Source organism: Lontra canadensis, unplaced genomic scaffold (genome assembly GCF_010015895.1).
Source record: "Lontra canadensis isolate GAN:19392208 unplaced genomic scaffold, GSC_riverotter_1.0 scaffold196, whole genome shotgun sequence".
In the NCBI taxonomy this organism is placed as follows: domain Eukaryota; kingdom Metazoa; phylum Chordata; class Mammalia; order Carnivora; family Mustelidae; genus Lontra; species Lontra canadensis.
Genome location: NW_022631190.1, coordinates 622,610 through 638,776, shown reverse-complemented (window position 1 = coordinate 638,776; position 16,167 = coordinate 622,610). Strand labels below are relative to the sequence as shown.

The 16,167-nt window shown below is 43.4% G+C and overlaps 1 protein-coding gene across 8 annotated transcripts in view; it reads left to right on the top strand.

The window, feature by feature from the left end:
* TNIK (TRAF2 and NCK interacting kinase) overlaps positions 1 to 16,167 on the top strand; it is a 376,662-nt gene that overhangs the window by 351,351 nt on the left and 9,144 nt on the right. For 4 of the 8 annotated variants that reach the window (XM_032847930.1, XM_032847923.1, XM_032847926.1 and 1 more), the window contains 7 exons: positions 4,470 to 4,634; positions 6,102 to 6,213; positions 6,453 to 6,539; positions 7,040 to 7,210; positions 8,790 to 8,933; positions 11,865 to 11,999; positions 15,550 to 15,650. In XM_032847930.1, coding sequence (XP_032703821.1) covers positions 4,470 to 4,634; positions 6,102 to 6,213; positions 6,453 to 6,539; positions 7,040 to 7,210; positions 8,790 to 8,933; positions 11,865 to 11,999; positions 15,550 to 15,650 — 915 coding nt within the window. The remainder of the gene's footprint in view (positions 1 to 4,469; positions 4,635 to 6,101; positions 6,214 to 6,452; positions 6,540 to 7,039; positions 7,211 to 8,789; positions 8,934 to 11,864; positions 12,000 to 15,549; positions 15,651 to 16,167) is intronic. The other 4 variants (XM_032847929.1, XM_032847925.1, XM_032847931.1 and 1 more) reach the window with 1 other exon arrangement.

Below are 16,167 nucleotides of genomic sequence, written 5' to 3'. Positions count from 1 at the left end.
GGGGGAAGTCAAAAGTTTGATTCGGATTTTCAGGGGCCCCAGGGGATGGGGAGGTGGTCAATGCCCCAGCCCCTGTGTTGTTCAGGGATCAACTCAATATTATTTTATCTCCCTGTCACCACAGAATGGAGTTCTTCTGTTACTGGTTATCACTCCCCACTCTTGCCTCTGAAACAATGTATATCATCTGTCATTCTTTAGCCAGGAGAGTTTGGGAAACCATCAGAGCAGGCTTTGCTCTCCCAAGAAAGAAAGGAACTGTAGTTTTGAGATGAATAAGGCCTTTGAAATAATAATTGGCAGTCGGGCTGTAACTGGAAGAGTAGTTCACAAAGCAGCTTGCTAGAATCTCATTATATGGCCTTGCTGAATCTTTGAAGTAGGCTTTAAAGAGTCCTATCATGTAAGCCTGAACTAAGAAATGGACTTGGCTGCCACAGTTGACATTATATGGCACTGGCATCTAAATCTCCCAGCGCGGTGAGTGGAGAATCCCAATGCAGGTGTGCAGTGCTGCTATCACTCTCTCTTGCTACCTGGAAAACTTGAGGGAAAATGTTCCAGGGTGAGTTACTCTCTGACTCTAAATAAAAGAACTCTGATTTCTAACACAGTTTACAGTTTGCTTGAGTCTTTAAGACAGAGTCAGTACTTGGGAGATTATCAAGAGGCACATTTTCACTTCAGTTACCAGACATATCCAGAAGGCTCCATGTTATTTAAAGCACTCCAGTATTTTATGGCCACAGCCAGTCACTTTGAAAACAGCACTTGCCAGTGTCTTATATGAATTTGATCTATGGAGGGCCCAAAATCTTTTGTCTCTCAGTTTCTAGAATTCCACCTTTGCCAAAAGTGGACTTTTAAAATAACAAACCTTGAGTTGGAATCCATTAAAGGAACAGGTGTTAAAAAGTTGAATGCAAATAAAAGTATGTCCCTGACAAAACAATAAGAAAAGAAAAACTCACCATAGAACTTAGCTTATAGGGTGTTCTCATTCAGTTCCCCAAGGTGGACATCAAGGAGAACTCACTTATGTCCGCATTCTCACTCGAGTGGACAAGATGGTTCTGGTGGATACTGGCTCTATGACCCACTGTCTTGCCAAGATGCACAAATTTAGTGCATACCCAGGCCCCCTGGTTTTCTCTCCCTATCCTATGACCCTATAGGACCTTTCCCTACTCAATTTCTAGAACCCACCTACACCAGCTGTCGTCTCCCACTTTGTCCATAGAGACCCATCTGCCAGAAGAGCTGTTCTCCCTTCCTCACTACCTCCACTGCCCACTTCTTACCCAGCAAATTCCTATGGGTCTGGCTCAGCCTTCCCTTTCTCCTTGAGACCTCTCTGGGACTCCATGGGCCTCTGTCTATAGCATCTTTCTTACTGACCAGGTGGTAGTAGGAAGTAATTAGAAAAATAATCCATTTAAAACAACTTAAGGAGGGGGAGAAAATGTGGGGGATGTATCAGAGATAGGGGCATAAAAATTCAGGGGTGTTTCATACAAGGAATCCAAAGGCAAAGAATAAGTTGGGACTCTGTGCAGGGTTAGAACCAAAAACTAAAAAGGATCAGGAGTACAGGCAGCTTTCATATACCCATCTCTGGCTCTCTCACTTCCTGTCTCTCCTTACCCTCATCTCTGCTTTCCTCGATGCCTGTCTCTCCTTTGCCTCACTTCTCTTTCCTCCAATTGCTCTTTTGTTCTTTCTACTCCACAGACCTGCTTTGTCTCCATCTACATGCACGAGCTCTCACTTTTCTCCCTCCCCCACCCATCGCAAGATAGGGACCACATCCCACCCAGTTCAGCCATCCAGCAGAAACCGACCAGTGTCTCTCGGCCCCAGCATTAGATGCAAAAGGGAATTTGATTCTGTGTGGTTCAGGTGTCTACTCCAGGTCTGATCAGCTACGGCCGAGAGCAGAGCCACGTCGTGTGAGAACAGCCCAAAACACCTGGGCTCTGCCACCAGGCCGCCCCCGACTGCAGCCCTTAGAACCCGTGCCACTTGGAGCAGGTCAGCTGAATTTTTGCAGTGCACTTTTTCCAGCTGTGAAATGAGGATAATGAAAGCTAACCCATGGAGTTATCTTAGGGACTGTGTGGAATACTGTACCTAAAGCGTTTGGCACCGTCCCAGATACATGTTGTTGGTCGGAACATCTTGGTGTCCACCCCCATGGGAATGGTGAGGCTGGAAAGACTATAGAAATTGCTGGGCTCTGCAGGGAGGTCCTGGGAGGCAGGGCTGTTCATTTATCTGTGCATTCCCAGCAGAGTGCCTGGCACACAGAAGGTATTTAACTCTGAGCTGCTGGCCAAATGGATAAAATGATTGGCGTGGGGAAGATTCAGGGCTCTCCCCGGATTCCTTCAGGCTTCTCACTGTCTGGGGCTTTTCCCCGTGTTAGCCTCTTTGGGATCTTTGATAAGCAATGTGTCTGCATCCGTTTTTGGCTTGAGGCAGAATGCTGGGGCTGGAACCGAGAACCCGTGAAACTCTAAAGAGATACCATGTGTGATTTATGCTACTGGGAGATTGGGGAGAAATGGTTAAAGGAAAAAAAAAAAAATCCTCTCAGTATTTGAACAGAAGTTAGAAGGAAGGAAAAGCTGCCCAGTATACATAAAATTGGAGACATTGAGATGAATCAGGACTGAACCCCATAAATGTCATTTAGAAGAAAAAGCATTCAGTGCTGAGAACAGGCACTAGTACCTGGATGAGCCCCGGGGCAGAAGGAATCCAGGAACTACCCCTCGCTGGGGCAGCCTACAGGCCAGGAGTGTGCTACCAAGAAACAGATCATGCCCCTGCTTTCCAGATATTTCTCAAACTCCGTGGCAACACCCATTACATGCATCCTTTCAGGAACTTGGGAATCTGTTTCATCATCTACATCCACCCGCTCCACCGCCCCCCACCCCCGCCGCAAAAAAATGTGCCTCCTTTCACTTTTAGCCAGAAGCAGGTACTGAGTGGTTCTTGCAAGACCAGGACAGGATCTGGAAGGGGGAAATCAGGCCAATGAGCCCATGCCAGCCATCAGAGGAGTGCTTCTGCCTGCCCCACTCCTGGCTCTTTCCACCATGTTCAGCAAAACACGTCACACTCCGTAGACACTCAGAAATGTTAGGTGAATGAATGAATGAAAGCAAAGGCAAAGAAGGGACTCCTTACGTAGTCACGTCTGCTCTAAGAAACCTCAGGGAGCTGGTCGCCTAAATGTTAAGTCAGGAAGCACAGTACTAGCCAGGCCTACAGTGTGGGCACTGGCTTTTAGGAAGCAGAGTTGTCTTTTAATCCTGTATCTCTCTTCCCTGGGGTTTTTGGGAGGAGGCTTTACTCTCCAGAGCAAAGATTTCCTAACTTGCTAACAGGTATGCTAACAGTAAAAATTTTAGAGCATGCCACATAATCACAATGTATTTTTTTTTTTTTTAAGAGGGAGAGAACCCACACATAGGAGTTGGGGGAATGGGGGAAAAAGCAGAGGGAGAGAGAGAGAGAATCTTAAGCACGATGTGGGGCTCGATCTCACAACCCTGAACCGAAATCAAGAGTCAGACTCCCAACCGACTGAGCCACCAGGGGCCCCATAATTACACTGTATTTATTTATAAATGATGCATGTGTTCTACTATACATATTATATGTTTTTTTAAAAACACCTTAAAGGACATTAAAAAGGAATGCTATAAACAATATTTCAAATGCTTTGCTAGTCATGATGACTTCCATTTTTTACTACACAGCACTATAATCGCTTATGAGAAATTCAAAATTAATACCGGACATAAACCCATAGTTTCATATACTCTGTAGATTATTTCAGTACATTTTTTGGTAACTCCTGTCAGATCTGATTTATTCATCATTGTTTTGACCTCATTATTGATAAATAGCCCTGTGGGTCTGGTTGATATCATCTCTGCATTTTCTTGGGTTACATGGTACATGAATGGATTCTTAACATTATCTCGCCCAACCTTTTCATTTCAGCAATATTTTAGGTCATGTGTGTGTCTTGTGGATTTGTGTCTTGTGATCTGGTAATATAATCTGCAAGCCCAGGTAACTGGTGTGCTCACAGGCACACACATAAATATGGCAGAATGAGACAGTGTGGATGCGGACCTCGGGTGCTCTGCCCCTCCACCTGCGTCCGGCATTCCTGTCTTTCCCAGGGAACCCCCACTTCCTGTGTGGCCCTGAAGGCCCCTCACACAGAAGCAAAAGGCCCCATGGTCAGTCCATATACTAAACAGTAGCGAAGTTTAACTTCTTTATTTTCTTAGTAAAACAGAAATGTGAATGTTATCTTCCCACAGACCCCCGAGGGTCCATTTGAACACCATTGTGCCTGTGTTGTGTGGAGGGTGACATTGCTCTGTGGTCTTTGCCTTCCTTCTCTAATCCCTATCTAATGCTCCCCATGTGTTGTGTCCCCTCAGACGTCTGGAGAGAAGAAGCGATCTGGCCACAGTGACAGCAATGGCTTCGCTGGCCACATCAATCTCCCAGACCTGGTACAGCAGAGCCACTCCCCAGCCGGGACACCAACTGAGGGCCTGGGGCGCGTCTCCACCCATTCCCAGGAGATGGAATCTGGGACTGAAGTAGGTGCTGGGCAACAGCCTCAACAGTTCTGTTCTCACTGGGTTGGGGGAGGGGAGGGATGGGATGTGGGGAGCCGGCTTCAGGAATGAGGCCTCGCTAAGCTCCCTGAAATGTGTTTAGTTGGTTTCTATTATATAACTACTTCTACAAATACTTTAATAGGGGAAAATCACAGAAGCACAGCAGTAACTATTATCAGATATCATCTGGCCCCAAACCTATTTTTACAGATGAGAATATTGAAGCTCAGAGAGGTTAAGTGACTTGCCCAAGGCACACAGCTGGTTTGTGACAGATTTCTGTAGAACTGGGATTTCCTATCCCCAGGCCAGTGGTAGAAACTTCAGCCTGTAGAGATCCCAAGGCCAAGTTGAGGTTCATGTTTACATCAATTGAGTCAGACTAAGTTGGACCTAAAATGAGGTTGAAATTATTTGTTAAATGAAAGATAAAAAATCAATAGATAGGTTCTCTGAGCATTCCTCTTCCTGAACTCCAAATTGCATGAAAAAGGGAGAACTGAGAAACTATCTTTCCCATATAGAAATAGTCCCCGGAAGTAGCGTGAATAAATCCAGTCGGCTAGGCAGTGCTCGTAGGGGTGGTTATCCAGGCTTGAGCGGTGGAGGAGTCCGTGGTGCTTGGTCATTGCCGCACGAATAGTCCCTTGAGTCACACGGACACCCTGAAGCTAATGACAAAGCTTGCGCGGTGGTGTTTTTGATACTGTCCACGTACTTTTTATGATACACCCTTTGGATTCTAAAGCTGTTGAGCAGACAAGCTTTGTCTGCCCCAAGGGAAAGAGCACAGAGGTGCTTTGCAGGGTGCACCATCTCCTCTTGTGACTTCACGTGGTGTGGACAGGTGTTCTCTGCCTGAACACCTCTCGCAGGACCAGAAAGAGCCCCAAGGGATTGGACTCTGGTTCAGATTCTGCTGCTGCTCCAGCTCTGAGTGGGAGTATTAGTACTCTCCCCACCTCCTTCACAGACCTCTTCAAAAGATCGAAGGAGAGAACGTATGTGAAAGTTCCAAGAGGAGCTGGACTGTATGTTCGGGATAAAATGCTGTCGCGTGGACATGCTTCCTTAGTTGGTTGCCGGTGGGGTCCGCTTTCCTTCAGATCATGTGGTCAAAATGAGGTTGTTTTTACTTCAGAGGAGAGATGAGCTCTGTCACCGCGGTCATCTTTACCAGATGGCCCCAAATGTAATTTGCTCACTGAAGCTCTTACTGTCTGACGATTAATGGGGCCCTCGCAAAGGCACATGGTGAGTAACCAGCCGAGACCAGGAGAAGTGGAGAGAGAGGCACACACTTGGACTCGGGGGTTAGAGTGTGAACAGCTGAACAGATGGAAGAAGCGATTATCATTTTAAAGCCCAAGTAAAATATTCCTGGCATCGTTCATTCCTATAGTGTTTATTTATCTGCTTTTCTTAATCCTCTTGCATATTGGTTAGTACGGCATGGGGAGCAGCACTAAGGCCTCCTTCACCCCCTTTGTGGACCCCAGAGTGTACCAGACATCTCCCACTGATGAAGAGGAAGAGGATGAAGAATCATCAGCTGCGGGTAAGCTAGAAGGCCTGGATGTTTTAGAAACAGCTTAGGTTTCCTTTCTGATAAGATCTGATAAAGAAATGAATTATTGGTCCTGTAGTTAAGCCATTTTCTGCTTAGGTCCTGCCTTAAAGGAAGCTGGTTTTTGTTTTGTTTTGTTTTTATTTATTTTTTTTTTTCCATAGGATTTCTAAAACAATTTCTTTCTCTCCATTTTTTTTTTCCCATCTCTTCTATTTTGCTTCTGGTAGGAACCCAGAGGTATCCAGGGGCCCTGGGAAAAGCTGTTCCTCAGAGACCTCCAAACTTACCACATACTTCTCAAAAGCAATTTCTGGGTACAATGCTGTGCACGCAGTAGACACTTAATAAGTGCGTGTTGAGTTGTGTTGGGTTCTAGGTGTGTGCTTCCTATTGCCCGGGACTGTCTGCTTTAGGGCAGAGTCCTGCTTTCTGGACTTATGCAACTCACTAATCATCAGGGGAAGCTTAGGCCAGTTTGTCAGTTGATGAGATAGGATTTTAAAAAATACATCTTCCTATGTATGCTGTAGTAAATGGTGTGTTCAGTTTTGTGAGATGAATATCTATTTTCTAAACTACCCAAGTCATATCCATAAGTCTGTTTTACTAATGGATAAAATACTGCTTCTGTGAACGACTTACACTGTTTTCTACTAAAAAAAAAATGTATAAAATGTGCATAGTTGCAGAGTTGCCCTGCCTTTTCTATAATGCCCACTAAACAAGGAGAAATTATAGCGTTTTGACGTGCCTTCTCCATATCACTACTGGTTTTTTAATATACCACTGACTTCTCTGATTCTTTTTTTCAAAGCTCTGTTTACTAGTGAACTTCTTAGGCAAGAACAGGCCAAACTCAATGAAGCACGAAAGATTTCAGTGGTAAACGTAAACCCAACCAACATTCGACCTCATAGCGACACACCTGAAATCAGAAAATATAAGAAACGATTCAACTCGGAGATACTCTGTGCAGCTCTCTGGGGTAAGTGCTGCTTTTTGCCATTCATTAATAAATTGACCCTCAAACCTTAAAACCCGGTGGAGCTTACCATCCAGAGAGCAGTGGTTGAATCACGGCGGTCAGAGTTCCGACTCAGGACTGTCTTGGCCTCAGGAGAGATCCAGGAGCAGTTTTACATGTAACAAGAGCTGATACCCTCACTCCCAGGACAACAAGATCAGATTCAGAATGACCTCATCACATAATCATGGTGGGCTAAAGTCAGTAAGAGAACGAGCTGCCACTTACCACACACAGACTACGTGCCCAGCACTGTGTGATATGCCCGCACTCAGACTGTGATCCTCTTGTATCCTGCAAGGGGAGGAAGAGCGTCACCCCCAGTTCACAGCTAGCATCTTTGAGTGAATTTATAAAGACTAGTAGTGGCAAGATAAACCTTGAAAAGGACAACAGATGATGAACTTTCCCTTGTAGTTCAAACATCAGCCTGCAATTCCTGTGGAAATGATGCCTAGGTTTTAGCTGACCTCAGGCTCAGTTTAGGTGGGGCGAGATTCTATCCAAGTCCTGGCCTGTGTTACTGCAAATGTCATATACTGACTAAGGAAGCGTGTGGCCCATCTGTATCCATCTAAAATAGCAGGCCTAGTTTGATGGAAGGAGTAAGGCTCTGTCCTCTGGAGAAGAGACAGGAGGCAAGATGGCCATGTTTACTATGCAATAATTTATGGACAAAAGAACAGACATTTATGTTACTCAAAAACTAGATGTACAAAAGCAAGAGAAGATAGAGAGTTACCTATTCATGAACATAGTCCGCGACACAGTGGCCCTCAGTGTGCATGTATGCAGGCATGTTGCAGGTCAGGTGGGGGTTAATTTGCAGCAATTTTTAGGATGGCAGCTATCCAACAAAACCACTTACCTGCTAGAAATTTTGTAATAGGGATAAGTGCATGGGAGATGGGCTGGACCAGATTTAGATACCTGAGTGGTCCCTTACAGCCCTGTGACTCTCAGGCAATTAACACCTTCACTGGCATTGGCTTGTCATTTCCCTGACAGCAGAAGCTTGAGCGTATGAGACATATGTAAACTTTAGTGTGAGGAGGAGGAAAGGCTTTTCTTCCAGTGAGGTATGGAAATGGGGGCACTCTGCTGTATGTTGAAGGTAGGTGGCTAGAAATCCGTGCATGAACAGGGGTGGGGATGAACCTTGGGCAAGTCTTGAGGTGGGATTTATAGAGAGAGCCAGGACAGCCATGGGTGTTACAGGAAAGGAATAAAGGCTAATTGTGCTGGTGTAGAAGCTGTGCCCAAGGCTTCTCGGGAGAAGGATTCTATATAGCAGACAGTACCCGGCTAGAGGTAATGAATGCCGCTACCACTTTATAAAAGAAGACTAATCTTGTTACCAGAGGGGCAGTGATTTAATTACTACAGCCAAGCCTCTACTTCTTTACTCCCTACCGTAGTACCTACTTGCCCATTAGTTTATAGTAACAAGACACAGTTTCTTAGGTTTCACAGGGACCCCAGATACAGAAAGGCTGAAGCATATAAAAAGTCAGTCTTGGGGTGCGCCTTCAATTTGCAGGTGTGAACCTCCTGGTGGGAACAGAGAATGGCCTGATGCTTTTGGACCGAAGTGGGCAAGGCAAAGTCTATAATCTGATCAACCGGAGGCGATTTCAGCAGATGGACGTGTTGGAGGGACTGAATGTCCTAGTGACGATATCAGGTATGTTACTGGGATGTTGCTGGGAAGACCGAGACCTCCAGGTCTGCACAGGTAGGAAAGGCCATCACCTCAGTTCTGAAAAACTGTCCTCTCTGGCTGACAGTGATACGATAAATTATAGCAGTGTAGCCAGAGTGAGATCACCCCTGTTTTGTGACTCTGGAGATACTGACCTCCGAAAGGAAAACCTCTCACCTCTGAGCTCACCTCGCGATCTCTGAATCAGGCAGATGGACCACAAAGCCTCTGTGTTTATAGGCCTTTAACCTCTCCCAGGACTTAGCAAGGATCTTTTGAAGCCTGAGCTCTAGTACCTACTCCCGGGTGGAGAACATCAAAATGTAGGCTTCACGGAGTGGAAAATTTTGTAAGCAGAAACTTCTCTGGTCTCTTTTCTCTCAAGAACTGTTCTAGCTTATACTCCATTGGCGTCTCAGCAAGCGGAAGCTGGCCCTTTGGGTGACTGAGTTTGCAAAGAGATTGGGGTGTGGGAATCATAACCACTACACTCTGCAGCTCTCTGGTTCCCAAAAAAAGCACTTTAAAGAAATATGGACACAGAAGTGAAGGCCTTTTTACCGACAAGTTAACAACATAATCAGAAAGAGTCTGTATTTATTGAAAGTTCTTTGCTTTCTGATGATGTTTGAAGGAGTTTAACAAACAATATCCCTTTTTTTCCCCCGCCTTCCCGTCCCATCCAGTATGAAACCACCATACCTCTGCACATTAGAACCGCTTGAATGGATAGGAAGAACCCAGGATGCACCCAGGTGTGGGTCAGAATTGCTGGGAGTAGGGCCCAGGGATCAATAGCTCCCATAGTGCCCGAGGTATTTCTAATGTGCAGCCAAGTTTGAGAACCACGGCTCTCTACTGAGCCATTGTTTCACAAAGGGAAAACACAAGGGCTATTGGGTTCAACCTTGAATAAATTTTAGCTCGTGAGCCATATTTCTGCTTTGAAAAATTGCCTTCACTTGAAGCTACCGTCCCCTCTTTCTTCTGTCTTTCCACTGAATGCTTAGAGTTTCATCTCTTTTTATTCTCCCCCAAAAGAGTTAGGCGAGTAAATTCTTCTTGTATTATCATTTGAGCTTAATTCAGTGTAGTCTTTTTTTTCTTGTCAATTGCTTGCTTGATTGCTGTGCCACCAAATCAGAATTTATAACATACATCGGCCACGCACCTACCAAAAGTGGAAACGATGCCAGAAAATTCAGTCAGACTTCATTACGTTGTGAGTGACATGTTCCCACTCTTTAAAAAGTAAACACCTCCTCTTATCATGAAGTATAGGTGGGGAAAGAAGAGAATGAAAGTAGGAGCAAATGATTCTTGAACTGCCCTCAGATCTGCGTTGGCACAGAAAGGAGGAAGCACTGGCCTTTCTGTCCATCCTAGCTGTTAAGATCAGTTCTGGGCCTTTGGCTACAAAAAGGAATAGTAACTGCACAGTGACTCCCTTAATTTATGAGTGTACCATCCTGTCAAATCCAGTGTGCGATACTTTAATAAATTTTCTTCTTCTCATATATGTCACATCTATTAAATATAAAGCATCTTTTGATGCCTAAGAGAAATAAAGAGAAAATAAGTACTCAGGAAGTATAACCCCCAGGCCTAAATGTCTAATCACTTAGAAGAGCCACCACTACCCCCCCTGCTGCCCCTCGTGGAAAAGGAAGAACCACTCCAAGGAACATTCTTATCTGGTACTCAGATAATCTCACAGAGGATATTAAATTTTGCTCCTGTGTACTCCTCAGCATTTTTTAAAGATTTTATTTATTTATTTGACAGAGATCACAAGTAGGCAGAGAGGCAGGCAGAGAGAGAGGGGGAGGCAGGCTCCCCGCTGAGCAGAGAGCCCGATACGGGGCTCGATCTCAGGACTCTGGGATCATGACCTGAGCCGAAGGCAGAGGCTTTAACCCACTGAGGCACCCAGGTGCCCCTACTCCTCAGCATTTTTAAGATGGTCTTTTATCGTTGAATTCCAACTCCAGAAGCACTTTACCAAAGGGAACTTTGGTTTTTCCCAAGTACATATCTTTTTCTTTTTCTTTTTTTTTTTTTTAAAGATTTTATGTATTCATTTGACAGAGAGAGAGAGAGAATAAAAGTAGGCAGAGAGGCAGGCAGAGAGAGAGGGGGGAAGCAGGCTCCCCGCTGAGCAGAGAGCCTGATGCGGGGCTCGATCCCAGGACCCTGAGATCATGACCTGAGCCGAAGGTAGAGGCTTTAACCCACTGAGCCACCCAGGTGCCCCACATATCTTTTTCTTTACTATTTTTGTTTAAAATTTCTTGCAATGATCTCAGAATCGTTAATGTGTCCACAGTTCTCCACCAAGCTCAGGTTGCCTTCATCAAAATTGTTTCTCTTGCCTCCTTATAATTTATTTTATTTTATTTTATTTTATTTTATTTTTTGCTATTCAGATAAAGTAAAACTAATCCCAGCTGTCATCTCCAAAGTAATAGGCAAGTAAGAGACTCCTCATTAACATATGCTGTTAGGTTAGAAGGTGGGGGAAAGACAGTGATGCATAAACATGTTAAAATGTCCAGCTATCAACATCTCCTTCATGTAATTTGATCTAGAATGTTCTGGAACTCTGACCAACTATTCCATTAAAGAATTAGGTCTTGACAGTGCCCTTTGCATTTAGAAGAGAGAGTAAGAGCAGCTTGCTCAAATAAGAAATAACCTGAAGGTAAAGACAAATTATAAAATGGTGATTTGTCCAAAACACTTGGAGCTGTTGGCATAGACAACACTTTGATATTGCTGGGGGCACTGGTTATTGTACCTTCACACACCTATACAATTGTACATAAAAATAAATGAATAAAATAAAACAGATGAGGATGGACTGAGAAAAGTCTGTCACAGGGGCTTGAAATTAGAGCTCTATTATTTCAACAGGAAAGAAGAACAAACTACGAGTTTACTATCTTTCATGGTTAAGAAACAGAATACTACACAACGACCCAGAAGTGGAAAAGAAACAAGGCTGGATCACAGTTGGGGACTTGGAAGGCTGCATACATTACAAAGTTGGTGAGTGTCAAGACATGGAATATTTTACTCAATCCTAATTACTCAGTTTAAGTTTCATTCCATTTGTTCTCAATTAGGTATTGATGATACAGTTGTTACCAGTTTGAGATATTGTTGAAACTTTGAAGTATACTTGCACTGTTCCCAAAAAGCTGGATTGATGAAGTTCTAAGAGTGCATTTGGACTCAAGTCCTGTGCTCCAGTTTAAACATTTATATCCACTCCCTCCCAAATACCCATTAAAATGACAGTGAAGGAATAAAAATGCGCTAAACCCACAAGGACAAAGGGACCAGAAGAAGAAAAACCAGCAACAAGATACGTCAACAGAATTGAACAAGAATAGTTGGATGATGAGTAACTAACCTAGATGACCAGGAAATGCTCAATTCTATGTCTAAGTTATCAAGTTCAATCCAACCACTTAACAGAACCCAGAAAGGCCCAAGATCTGAGGCCCCAGATGTTATCTGAGATGGAGGTATATGGTGGAACTGAAAACAGAAGGATTATTGGAAGGGTGATGAGCCACGACTTCTCTCCCACTGCAACGGAGGAGGAAAAGTTGGCATGGCCAATCTGAATTGTGGGAACATGGAATTGCCAGGACCCACATATACACACACACACATCCCTTATTTTCCCATTTAGCGCCCATAATGTTGTCAGCCATACTTATATACCCAAGCAAGAGACTGAAAGATTTGTCTTTGGAGAAACAAAATGGCCAGAAAGAAAAGATGTCTGGGTACTAACATTGGCAGTGCCATGGGAAGCTTGCTATGTGACCACTGAAACCTGAAGCCCAGCAGTGGGTAAGCCCACCTGCACTGGATACGGGGACATCCAGCAATAGGAAGGAAACTTTAACAGAAAGAAAGGACTTGAGAGGAGCCAGAGCTAATGAGGAATGGAAAAAAATTAACAAGAAACTCTAATAACTTCAGAGAGATTAGAAAAACTATTTCCAGAAGTGAAGACTAGGGACCATTAAGAAGGACACTTGGAGAAGGGTCAGTGGAGGTCAGAAAGCAAGGGAAAAATCTCAGAAATTTGAATATATTGGCAAGCAAAAAAAAGTGTAATAGATGTATCAGAAGATAAAGATGAGACATCTCCTAGAAAGTAGGACCAGAAGAAAAGAAAAGGAGACAAAAGGCAAGAAGGTAAAAGATCAGTCCAAGTGCTTCAAAATCTAAGTAACATGAGTTTAGAAAAAAAGAGAAGATAACAATTAGAAAGGGAAGAAAGTATCAAACAAGTAATATAAGAAAATTTCTAGAACTAAAGACTCGAAGTCCCAAGTTAAAAGGATTCACTGTGAATACCCATTATAGTGAATGAAAAAAAAAAAAAAAAAAGACTCAAAGGAAGATATATTAACATGACATTTAAGTACCCAGGAAATGAGGTCCATAAAGCTTCCATATTATAATTAAATAAATAAATAGTTTATAAATTAGGGGGCTTGAGATTTAGCAGCAATACTACAAGCTTAGAATATGATGGAGCAAAAGCCTTCAGGTAGTATTTTATAACCCATCAGTATTAACCAGGTTCTCAAGAGAAACAGAGCTAATAGGATACACACATACATATGCGCACACACACTGGGGGTGTGTGTGTATAAGAGGTATATACATACATATATGGGTTTGTAAATATACTCTCTATATAAAGTAGTTTATTACAGAAGTTCCCTCACACGATTATGGAGGCTACGAAGTCCCAAGATCTGTAGTTGGCAACCCGGAGACCCAGAAGAGCTAGTCTCTCAGACCCAGTCTGAAGTCTGGAAAAGACCAGTGTCCCAGCTCAACAGTCAGGCAGGAGGTGTCCTCTTAATCTGTCGTTTTACTCTGTCGGATCTGTAATCGACTAGGTGAAACCCATCCACACTTGAGAGGGCAGTCTACTTTCCTCAGTGTACCCACTCAGATGTTAATATGATCTGGAAAAACCCTCATAGACACACCCAGAACAATGTTTGACCAAATATCTGGGCACGTTGTGGCCCAGTCAGGTTGACACATAAAAATTAGCCATCACACCATCAAACCATCAGTCAACTTTGAATGTAGTATGAAGACATTTTCAGATGTGCAGAGGCTCACAACATTTATGTTCCATACACTGGTTCTCAGAAAACTACTGACTGACGTGTTCCATCAAAATAAAGGCATAAATCTAGGAATCCAGATAAAAAAATGAAGAAAATACCCAGAATGATGGTGAAGGAAATGTGGGTGACAACTCTGTCGTAGGCCTAGAGAGAAATCAGGAAATCAGTCAAGGTAGAGTGGGACAAGGGAGTATTCTAAAAGGGGTGCCTTCAAGGAAAATAAAATGTCATGAATAGATTACCTGCTACATTTGACCACATTGAAGGCATTTACAGTGCTAGCAGGATGTCTACATGTGCTTAGAGACAGATACATGGAAATGAAGGAAGTTGGGGGGGGGGATGAAAAACGAGAAAGAAAATGTAATTGTGGCATGCTATATGCCTCAGCTGTGAACAATAATCATTTCAACGTGGGATCTTGATTTAACCAAAAATTTGAACTGTAACTGTATCAGTGGTGTGGGGGAGGAAGAAACGTGTGTGTGCATGTGAGAGAGAACTAGAGAGAGGAGACGGTTATAAGAGACTAACTCCTTCCCATGCTCTCAAGTCAACAGATATCTCCAGCTGAAAAAAAATCAAGAAATAACATTATAAGCATATTATTTAGAAATATGGAAGTCAATAGCCAGAAGTAGCTGAAAGTATATTAAAGACAGAATATGTAAACAGCAAGGGCACACTAAAGAAAAAGAGCTCAGGGAGCAAGAATTTGGTTCACTGCCATGGGCTGTCCAGTTTCCTTTTGGACACCAGTATTCCATTCATTCAACTATTCCGCGAAGGAGATGACTGCCACATGTACTGTCTTAGCCTGTTCAGGGTGCTAGAGCAGAATACCATGAGCAATAGGAATTTCTCACAATTCTGGAGGCTGGGAAGACCAAGGTCAAGGTGCTGGCCGACTCATTGTCTGCTATGGGCCTGCTTTCTGGTTCATACACAGCAGTCGTTGCTACAACCTCATGCAGTGTTTGGAGAGGGGGATCTCTCTATAGGCAGTAACCACTTATAAATCCCTAATCATCGGAATTCATATTTGGATAATAAGCAAACGGCCCCCTTTACATGTCTAGCCATTTTCTAATTTTTCTACCATTTGGCCATACCAGCTCTCAGCTTCTAGCACGTGGGTGACTATAAAAGCCAGGGAGGGGAACGTAAAGGTGACTGTGCAGGTTCTTATTACAATGAATAAGTCACATCTAGACTTAGTGATTAAAGAGAGTCTTAAGCCTTCAGATGAAGAAAAGAGCCTTCAGTATAAAGCAAAAGGCCCCAAGTATTCTGAAGACGGAGTGCTTTAAAGAAAGTTCAGTCTGTTCTATGAGCAAATCCCCCACCAAGAGCGACGTATGTATTTACATATGCAAACCCCTGAGTGCGTTGGTATGCCTTCTAAATTTATCATTTGTCTATTACAGTTAAATATGAAAGGATTAAATTCCTAGTGATTGCCTTAAAGAATGCTGTGGAAATATATGCCTGGGCTCCTAAGCCGTATCATAAGTTCATGGCATTTAAGGTAAGCGGGCATGTGATTACCTAAAAAAGGTGTTTTTTTTTTTTCTTTTTTGGTTTGCACCAGTTAACAAAGTGGTCTGTCTGGCACATCGACTAACGCCAATTTTTCTATACATAATAAACCCCTTTTAAAAGTATCGGAACTCTTAGGCTTATTATTCTAAAAGCAAAAACTAAGCACTAATAAATGCCATCAAATATACTGGGGGTGGGAGATGAGTGAATGTAGAAAAAATTGTGGGGTGCCCTCCTCCATATCAGGTCAACAATCATCATCTCCTAGGGGCATTTAGTATGGGATGGCTACTGGGCAAAGCATTAATTGTGATATTAGGCAATGAGAGTCATTATAAAGGCACCTAACTAGGGTAATCTCTGATAAGTCATCTCAAAAAGGCAGGCGAACCGCAGCACCAAATCTCAAGGATGAACCGTGTCTCCAAATCTTGTCATCCTTATAAGCCTTTTGGGGTAAAGTCCCAACAACTCACATGATGTGCATATATCCCCAGTGCTAT